General features: G+C 35.5%; 1 protein-coding gene across 1 annotated transcript in view; it reads right to left on the bottom strand.

The window, feature by feature from the left end:
• Positions 1-549: 549 nt before the first annotated feature.
• The window catches only part of LOC136039750 (lysine-specific demethylase 2A-like), a gene marked incomplete in the record, with an annotated part of 107872 nt that continues 98317 nt past the window's right edge, over positions 550-10104 (bottom strand). The window contains 2 exon segments of the mRNA XM_065723599.1: positions 550-4836; positions 9587-9814. Of these exon segments, the coding sequence (XP_065579671.1) occupies positions 4510-4836; positions 9587-9814 (555 nt within the window).

Raw genomic sequence — 10104 nt, 5'->3', positions numbered from 1 at the left:
TCACTTCCCCACGTTTCGCTTTTCCTAATAATAATACAGTTAATAATAATAAATATAGTTAAAAGTTCTAATTCTTTAAATTTCAATAGAAACAATCAAAAGAAAAAAAACTTAGAAAAACTGCAGTTTCCAGTAATGAGTAGACCTATGATACAGGGGTTTTTCTATGGAGCGGGGTGGGGGTTTGGGTGAGGGTGGCAAATGCCCCTCGTAGACCTCAGTTTGCCCCACCCATACCCCAGCTAAAATTTAGTTTCTTCAAAAATATTTTCAAAACTAAGATAAGTCCTCATAATTCAACCATCCACAGAAACGAATCAGTCTTCTTTAGTATATCTCTACCTTTGTGGTACTATATGGCTAATTATTCAGTTTTCATTGTCATTTTCACTTGATTTGAGAAACTTGGCTCCAACTTTGCCTCCTCCCGCAAGATTTTGACGAAATTACGCCACTGCTATGACGGGCCCGGATTCTGAAAAGTATCTATTCTAATGTCCTTGGTACTTAAAATTCCTTTACGAATTATCCATACAAAAACCATAGACAGAACATTTTACAGTTTTATTGTGCTTATCAATACAAAAAGACATCCATTAACATCAAAAGTACAATTCACGATTGTAAAATCAAATGATAATTAATTAGTAAATATTCAGGGTTTGGTCGCTCATAGGACAAACACAAAGGTAGGTCCCTCCCAAATCTTCCACCTGAACAATTCGTATCGGATTAGCCTTGACATAAAGCAAAAATTAGTCCGCGAATAATTTAGCAGATATCTTAAGCAGTTGTACTTAATAACAGTGCAAGAAAAGTTGTCATAGCGACAAGTTCAGAATAATTGAAAGAAGGAGTTTGGGACCACGAAACGCGGGCAATAGTAAAGGATTTGATGAAAATAATGACAACTCCCCTGATATTGGAACCATCCATCATAGGGGTATACAGTTTTTAGTCTTGAGGAGAGGGGTGCGCAATTTTCCGATGGGGGTGGGGGGGGGAATAGCATGCAAGTAAATTATAATGAGCAAGTCAAAAGAATTTGAGTATTTGCTCCAAAAGCTAATATTCATTAATAATGACTAAACATTCATTAATATTTTCGTTCTAAAACTTACGCTGACAAAAAAATGATTCATTGTCATTATTGTATGCGCAAAATGGGTTGTAAAGTTTGCCGTTTGTTGTTGTTCTGCTGACGTTCTAGCGAATCACCGTCAAATATAACTTTGGAATACCTTGGAATCAATATACGTGAAATCCTGTTTTGCCCCTTGAGGTTTATATCAATCTGTGACAACTTGAAGTCACGCAAATGAATTTTGGCCCGAGATCTTGTTAATTTTAAGTTATCATATGGGTTGGACATAGATGTCCAACCCCTATTTTATATTTATATTATATAGTATTTAGATAATAATATATTTATTATATTTTTATTATATTTGCTTGGCTTCTTCCTTCTTTAATTTACATGTGCTGATTCATATTTCAAAATATTATCCAACTGTCGAAGTATACCATACATAAAACACAAAATAAATATTTACAATGCACAAAAGAACATAAAATTGCAAGCAGAAATATATATAAAACAGATTACCCTGTCCTGCCAATTTTTTTCCGCAATCATTTTGAATATGAAAATTTAGCATTTCACCTTGAAAAATAATCACGCATCAATTCCCAATGACTATATGTAGATGACCAGGAAGTACAGGAAGTACAGGAAGGAATATGGAACTTAATTTCAAACCAACGTCTCAGTTTCAACCAATTAGCTTGGTCAGACTTAACTGAATTTACATAATGGACAATATCAGAAAACTGAACTGCTTTTCGAAGAGCATGCATAGCAATTCAACGTAATCTTGTATGACTCGAATATGTTTCTCAATTATAATTAAACTGAAAAAAAAGTATGACGAGTAAAACTTTTAGCTAAGAACAGTGAACGTTTAGAAATTTTCTTTAGGGGAATTCTCATTGAATTTCTTTCCTTTTAAGATCGTAGCAACGCGTGACGGATAAGCTGGTATACTAATGAAAGTCCAAATATTAGTATGTGTACCAAAAACATTTTTTCCAAACGTTTGGTGTCTTAATGAAAGTTTCATCCGTTATTGTATTTTCAATCAATTTTATATTTTCAGTACAACAAAATATCGGCTGTACAGCCACTGGGGGTGGCAGGTGAGAGGCCACGTAGAATTTTACCATGTAGGCTATGGTCCAAGGACCACGTATCATAAGGGAACTTACGAAGAGCGTAAATTTATCGTTAATTTAAAAGTTAAGGTATTAATTCATATTTAATAGAAAACAAATAGTTAAATTAAGCACATAAAGAATGTTTTAATGTAAAGAATGTTGTTAGGTAAAGAATGTTTTAATTTCCTCTATGAAAGCTTACCGAATTCCTCTTTCTCTTTCTCCTCCTTGCAACAAAAGATACAAGCAGAATATGTTCTTGATTCTTTCTCCTCACGTGCTCAAATTTCAAATTTTTTGCGGATAAAAAATGACCGATACGAAAATACCGTGTGAACAACAAGGCAACGAAAATTGCCAATTGCCAATTTCCCCTATGAAAGCTTACCGAATTCCTCTTTCTCTTTCACCTCCTTGCAATAAGAGATACAAGCAGAACATGTTCTTGATTCTTTCTTCTCATGTGCTTAAATTTCAAATTTTTATGCGGTTAAAAAATGACCGATGCGAAAATACTGTGGCAACGAAAATTGCTAATTGCCGCGATTGACGAAAATTGCCTTTCGCAGCAACTTCTTGTGTGTGAACCTAAGGCTACCATGTCTCTTTCCCCTCCTTGCAAGAAGAGATACAAGCAGAACATGTTCTTGATTCTTTTATTATTTTATTATTTAAGAATTAACGACGCTTCTTGACTACTATGGTCCCTGCGTCGGCCCTGCAGTGCATTCCTGCAGCGTGATTCGACCCCTTTCTTCTCACGTGCTTTAATTTCAAATTTTTTTTGCCGATAAAAAAAAAGACCAATGCGAAAACCCTGTGTGAACAACAAGGCAACGAAAATTGTCAATTGCCGCGATTGACGAAAATTTCCTTTAGCAGCAACTTCTTGTGTCTGAACCTAAGGTTACAATTAACGAATATGGACGACATTAGATACTTCAGCATAAGAAAAGTGAAGCAAGGTGAAACAAACAACATCCAAGGTTTTAGTGATTACATAATCAGAAGTAAAAGACCATAATTAAATGCAATTAAAGAAATCAAAACGCAAGAACAAATCAGAATAAAGAAATCAAAGGAAAAAAAAACAAAATCAAACAATATATCAAAATCTAGCACAAATTTGCCAAAAAAAGTTTGATTTAATATTGGATATATTTTAAAATTATTAGCAAAATTATTTGGCAACTATACAAATCGGTAAAGCAAAAATTATTAAGGAAGTGATTTAAGGGGGGTACTTGGGATACTACAACATTAATTATATTTATTATAACCAATTATACGTAAATTATACATAGAATGATATAGATTATATACAAATTATAAATTCAATATAATTACAACTACAACACTAAATAGTAGGGAGTTAGAGAGGTCACTTAAGCCTCCAAAAGATTTGAGCGATAACTTTTTTAATTTATGCCTATTTCCAAGTTTTCGAAAAGAGAAAAATAATTGAAACAGACCCATTTCTTACAGACTGAGGCAAAAAGTACATATTAAAATTTCAGAAGAAAGGCGCAAAGACAGAGTCTAAGATCGCTTTTGTAATAAATACATTAAATGTACCTCATATATTATTTAATTATTATAACTTTAATATAACTTAAAGTATGTTAAAATTATACACATTTTAATTATATAATAATTAGATTAATTGCATAATACAAATTACATCAAAGCAATAAAATACAAATATTATTTAATATAAAACTATTACATTTGATTATAAGGTTAAGTTTCTTACTTATTATGTATTTTTGATGAAAGCCAAGCATTTGAAGAGATAAAGAATCAGAACAAATCCAAGCCTGACGAAATGAGGTCGAAAACATTGAAGAAACTTTTCGAGGAGAATTCAAAGATTGATTACGTTTTTCCTTAGTTAGAGAAGAGTTGTATTCATTTAGAATATAAATCACGACATGCCATATTTCTCGCTTACATTCCTAAGGGAGGGGGTTGCCACCTCTGAGCCTCCCCTGGTGGAACGAACGAAACTTAAAAAAGCTTGTATTAAGGACCTATTTCCCCCTTCCGTTCTAGGGGGGGTGTATTACCACAGCTTAGCCTCCCCTGCAGGCAGCAGTGATTTTCCTACTTCCAAAAAAATGTACGAAGGGTGCATTTTCACCTTTCCTTCCTGCAGGAGGGGAAAGCGGTTGTCACCCACGAACCCCCTCTAAAAGCACCAGTGAAGGACCTATGTGGTAAAATTTGCTTCTGGATTTTCAACTGAACTGAAAAAAGCGCTATTTACATCTGAATTTCCATTTTGTTTTAGTTTAGTTAAAAATTAAGACAATACTTTTGTTTGCTCAAAATACCATGACTTGACATTTCAAATTTTCTGCCAGTTTGTTTAACTTTCTCAAGAACCTTTTCAACATTTTTAGTAACTTTGCCACAGTGACTAATGTCAACATATTTCACATTATCGGCAGCTAAAAGTTGAAACACAAGGTCTTCCGTTACTTGAGTGCACCCAGCTAAAGAAATGGCTTCAATGTGGCTCAGATGTGGGGACTCAAAATACTGACTCAACCCAGCTGATGTTAATCGGGAACATTGGCTTAAGTCTATATGGGTAAGATCTTTCAGGTTTTCTGACAGTATCTGAAACAAAACAATGAAGATACAGATTTATACAGATACCTTAAAAAAGAAAATAGTGGAAGAAAAGGCAAAAGAGAAATATAGAGAGGGAACAAGAGGGAAAAGAAAAGCTTGCGAGATAAATACATAAGAATTTAAATTAGGGTCTCAAATTCCTCATAAGTAATATGAGAACGGGGTTATAGTTCCAGAATTTTACCCGTGCTTAGTTTTATTGAAGGACTCGTACGAGTTCTTTATTAAAACTAGATTTGAAAGATCAGAAGTTTAGAAGGATTAGAAGGTTTAGAAGGTTTAGAAGGACTTTTCTAAGCCACTAAATGGGGTTATCTAAAATTATAGGGTACATCCGAATTGGACAGCTGTTCTTTCAGAAATTTAACTATGATAATTAGAAGTGTTTGGACATCATCCATTAGTTTAACATTGATTTTTGACTGGATAATTTCTAGTTGGTTAATTATAAGCATATTTAAATAGGATCATAAAGAGTGTTAAAATAATTAAGTTTAACAAATTTTGAGTAATGCATTAGGTGAAGTACCTTTCAATGAACTCTCTCAAAATTTCGGGCCGAAATCATCATGGAAAAGCTAATTACAAACATTTTAAAGTTACTGATCACACTCTAAGGGAAAAGGTTACATCTGTATGTAGTTTTTTTTACGTTTTTACGGGTTGGGACAACATTTCTAGCGGGAGGATTCAAACCCCTAGCCCCCTCCCAGGGTACGGTCTTTCAACACTAGCACCAATTTACCTTCTTACATATCACGTATATTCTTTGGTATTAAGTTTGGAATTAAGCTCAACTCAAGGAAGCTTGATAACAGCTTTGACATTTCAACATGTCGGATAAAAAACAAGGATAAAAAGGATAAAGATCCCTCAGAGCCATTGCGGGCGCACAGGGTGTCAAAGCAACGTTTCAGTTGCTGGGTCTTTTTTAAAGGGGAAAAGTAGCAAGCTTGCAATCCAACCCTACTGCTACAAGTATTAATAAAGGATAAAAAACAAGGATAAAAAGGATAAAGATCGCTCAGAGCCATTGCGGGCGCACAGGGTGTCGCAGCAACGTTTCAGTTGTTGGGTCTTTTTTAAAGGGGAAAAGTAGCAAGCTTGCAATCCAACCCTACTGCTACAGGTATTAAAAAATGATAAAAAACAAGGATAAAAAGGATAAAGATCCTTCAGAGCCATTGCTGGCGTACAGAGTGTCGAAGCATCGTTTCAGTTGCTGGGTCTTTTTTAAAGGAGAAAAGTAGCAAGCTTGCAATCCAACCCTACTGCTACAGGTATTAAAAAAGGATAAAAAACAAGGATAAAAAGGATAAAGATCTTTCAGAGCCATTGCGGGCGCACAGGGTGTCGAAGCAACGTTTCAGTTGCTGGGTCTTTTTTAAAGGGGAAAAGTAGCAAGCTTGCAATCCAACCCTGCTGCTACAGGTATTAAAAAAGGATAAAAAACAAGGATAAAAAGGATAAAGATCCCACAGAGCCATTTCGGGCGCACAGGGTGTCGCAGCAACGTTTCAGTTGCTGGGTCTTTTTTAAAGGGGAAAAGTAGCAAGCTTGCAATCCAACCCTACTGCTACAGGTATTAAAAAAGGATAAAAAACAAGGATAAAAAGGATAAAGATCCCTCAGAGCCATTTCGGGCGCACAGGGTGTCGCAGCAACGTTTCAGTTGCTGGGTCTTTTTTAAAGGGGAAAAGTAGCAAGCTTGCAATCCAACCCTACTGCTACAGGTATTAAAAAAGGATAAAAAACAAGGATAAAAAGGATAAAGATCCCTCAGAGCCATTTCGGGCGCACAGGGTGTCGAATCAACGTTTCAGTTGCTGGGTAAAGGGGAAAAGTAGCAAGCTTGCAATCCAACCCTACTGCTACAGGTATTAAAAAAGGATAAAAAACAAGGATAAAAAGGATAAAGATCCCTCAGAGCCATTTCGGGCGCACAGGGTGTCGCAGCAACGTTTCAGTTGCTGGGTCTTTTTTAAAGGGGAAAAGTAGCAAGCTTGCAATCCAACCCTACTGCTACAGGTATTAAAAAAGGATAAAAAACAAGGATAAAAAGGATAAAGATCCCTCAGAGCCATTTCGGGCGCACAGGGTGTCGAAGCAACGTTTCAGTTGCTGGGTAAAGGGGAAAAGTAGCAAGCTTGCAATCCAACCCTACTGCTACAGGTATTAAAAAAGGATAAAAAACAAGGATAAAAGGGATAAAGATCCCTCAGAGCCATTTCGGGCGCACAGGGTGTCGCAGCAACGTTTCAGTTGCTGGGTCTTTTTTAAAGGGGAAAAGTAGCAAGCTTGCAATCCAACCCTACTGCTACAGGTATTAAAAAAGGATAAAAAACAAGGATAAAAAGGATAAAGATCCCTCAGAGCCATTTCGGGCGCACAGGGTGTCGAAGCAACGTTTCAGTTGCTGGGTAAAGGGGAAAAGTAGCAAGCTTGCAATCCAACCCTACTGCTACAGGTATTAAAAAAGGATAAAAAACAAGGATAAAAAGGATAAAGATCCCTCAGAGCCATTTCGGGCGCACAGGGTGTCGCAGCAACGTTTCAGTTGCTGGGTCTTTTTTAAAGGGGAAAAGTAGCAAGCTTGCAATCCAACCCTACTGCTACAGGTATTAAAAAAGGATAAAAAACAAGGATAAAAAGGATAAAGATCCCTCAGAGCCATTTCGGGCGCACAGGGTGTCGAAGCAACGTTTCAGTTGCTGGGTAAAGGGGAAAAGTAGCAAGCTTCAAAAACAAAAAGGCTTAAAAAGGATGAAGATTCTCCATAGCCATTGCAAGTTCATAGGGCATCGAACAGATGTTTCAGTTGCTGGGTCTTTTTTACAGGGACAAGTAGCAAGTTTGTCGCCAAACCACCGCGGCGACAAAAATACCAGCAAACCTCTGATCAAGAGGCAGATGTACTGTGATGTACATCACAGATGCAAAGATGTGCGGATGTACTTTCATCCAATGTACTGTGACAAGCTTTTGATCTTTACTTTAAAATAAAATCTATCTATAAACTTTATAGATAGGCCTATTAAATTTTATCCATGAGTAATATGAACTATGACAAATTTTCGAAAATCCTTATCTCACTTTAGTTTAATATTTTCCAATCACCGCATCTTACGTTCTAACCGCAGACAATTTGCTGTCTTCTCATATTGCAGTTTTTTCAAAGAAATTTGATTAAGGCAAGTCTAATTTCTAACAATTAGACATAATGTGTAAAAAAAAAGACCAAATTGGACCAAATTAGTAAAAAAAGAGTCATAAAAACACTTTAATAAATATATAACAAACAAGTGTTAGTAAAACATCATATGTATACATAATAAATTCATAAATAAAAAATTAATAAAAGTCATAAAAGCAACGTCAAAGTCTTAGCTATTTTAAAAAATCAATTTTTTGAAATAAATTTACAGGGCCACGTTTTTTTTAGAAACCATGGGAAAAAGTCATTCTTTTTGTTGTTCAAGATGGGGGACAGTAATTCAAATGACAGGACTCTCCTTATTTTCTGAAGAATTCGAGTTCAGCGCATACTGTAGTAATGCTACGGTCTTTACAAGTGAAATGGAGGGGTCTTCACAAGTTATCTGATAATCACCTTTGAAATTCGAATAAGGAAACACAATCTGGACGCAACAAATTTGGTCGTAACGGTCTTCGTCTGAATATTTTCGTCTGAGTCTTTTTAATATGTCATATTGTCAGGATAAAATTGTCAGATATATATTTCTTTTGTAGCTATGCCTTATGTTTAAACTATTCTAGACACTCATAACAATCCTGTTCTTAAAAATAAATAGAGGAAAACTAATAGGAGCATAAGAAATATATGGAACATAAGATATATGTCTTAGACCACAGAGGGATATTTCATTTTTTAGTCTTTTATCATTCCTTAGCTCATGTTTTGACAATTCGACAGCTCTTCGTACTTCTTTGCCACGAAAAAGTGGAGGAATTTGTACTATCCAGTTAATAGCAAGTAGTTAGTATGTAATATTCCTCATGTGTTTCATGAATGGAACCAATATAACTGCCACTTTGAGTGGCTATGTCTGGATCTGTGGATTATGTCATATATATTATCAGGATATCACTTTCTTCAATAGCTAGACTTACGGTTTTTTCTCAGTTGGAATAGAAAAGACGTTCCGGTACCCCACTAGCCCAAAGCACTTGAGAAATAACTCCAAAATGCAGTTTTTCGTAAAAAAAAATGATTATAAAAGTATTCTTCTTGTTAATTACAAAACCGACTATTGTAGCAAATACCTTTAAAATGAGCCATTAACATTAAACATTTCTCTATGCTGTTCTTATAGCCTACTAGCTCTAGTGAAAAAAGGAGACAAATGTATGCCAGCGATGCAAAAAAGTGATTTTCCTCGTCGTTCAACTGTACTTGCCCTACAAAAGGTTTCAATCATGCTGATTCCAACGTCACACGATCCGTTTCGACCTTACGCCCTTATCAAGGGGTTTCAGTCTTCTTTTCGAAATCACCATTAATTTCTTTTCGCAATAAACTTTTACTTTTAAGATGAACCAAAGTAATATTTGCTGTTCCTGAATCAGGGTCAGGCGGCAATTTTTCCTCATTAAGTAATTTTTTTTTTTAAGTTTTTTAACATTTGGTTACAATGGGCTGCAGTTCACCTTTTACTAGGTTGCAGCTACAGCTGCAACCATGATAAAAATTATTTATATAGAAAAAATATCTTACCAGTAACGCAGCATCAGTAATATTGCAGGCAGCCAAGCTAAGCTTTTTCAATCGATGGAGACTCGGTTTTCTGCTACTTGCACCAGGGGGTCTCTGAACTTGGCTTTTAGGTACAAATACGTCGCGTAAAAATCCGTCGTTTAATCCACAGGTAAAACTCAAATCTAAACTGGTAAGAGGCGGACATAAAAACTCGGTCAAGGCAAACGCTGTTGCTACACTTGTTCCCTAGAAATAAACCCTGTCTTAAATCAGCTACAGTCACTTTAACCATATCTATATATATATATATAAATAAGTTGTCTATATATAAAAAAATAAGTTGTATGGATGTTTTTTTGTATGTTTTTTTGTAAAAAGAGTGTTTGCATATGACGTCATTATAAGTATATAAGGCTTTGTATATGACGTCATTATAAGATGACGTTACAGACTGGGACACCGGGTCACAAGTGACGACAGGGACACCGGGACACAGGGAATATAAATGACGACCGGGACACTCAAAGAGAAATTAC

The sequence above is a fragment of the Artemia franciscana genome, chromosome 20 (genome assembly GCF_032884065.1).
Source record: "Artemia franciscana chromosome 20, ASM3288406v1, whole genome shotgun sequence".
Classification (NCBI taxonomy): domain Eukaryota; kingdom Metazoa; phylum Arthropoda; class Branchiopoda; order Anostraca; family Artemiidae; genus Artemia; species Artemia franciscana.
The sequence above is the reverse complement of the archived record's forward strand: the minus strand, read 5'-3'. Positions and strand labels throughout refer to the sequence as shown.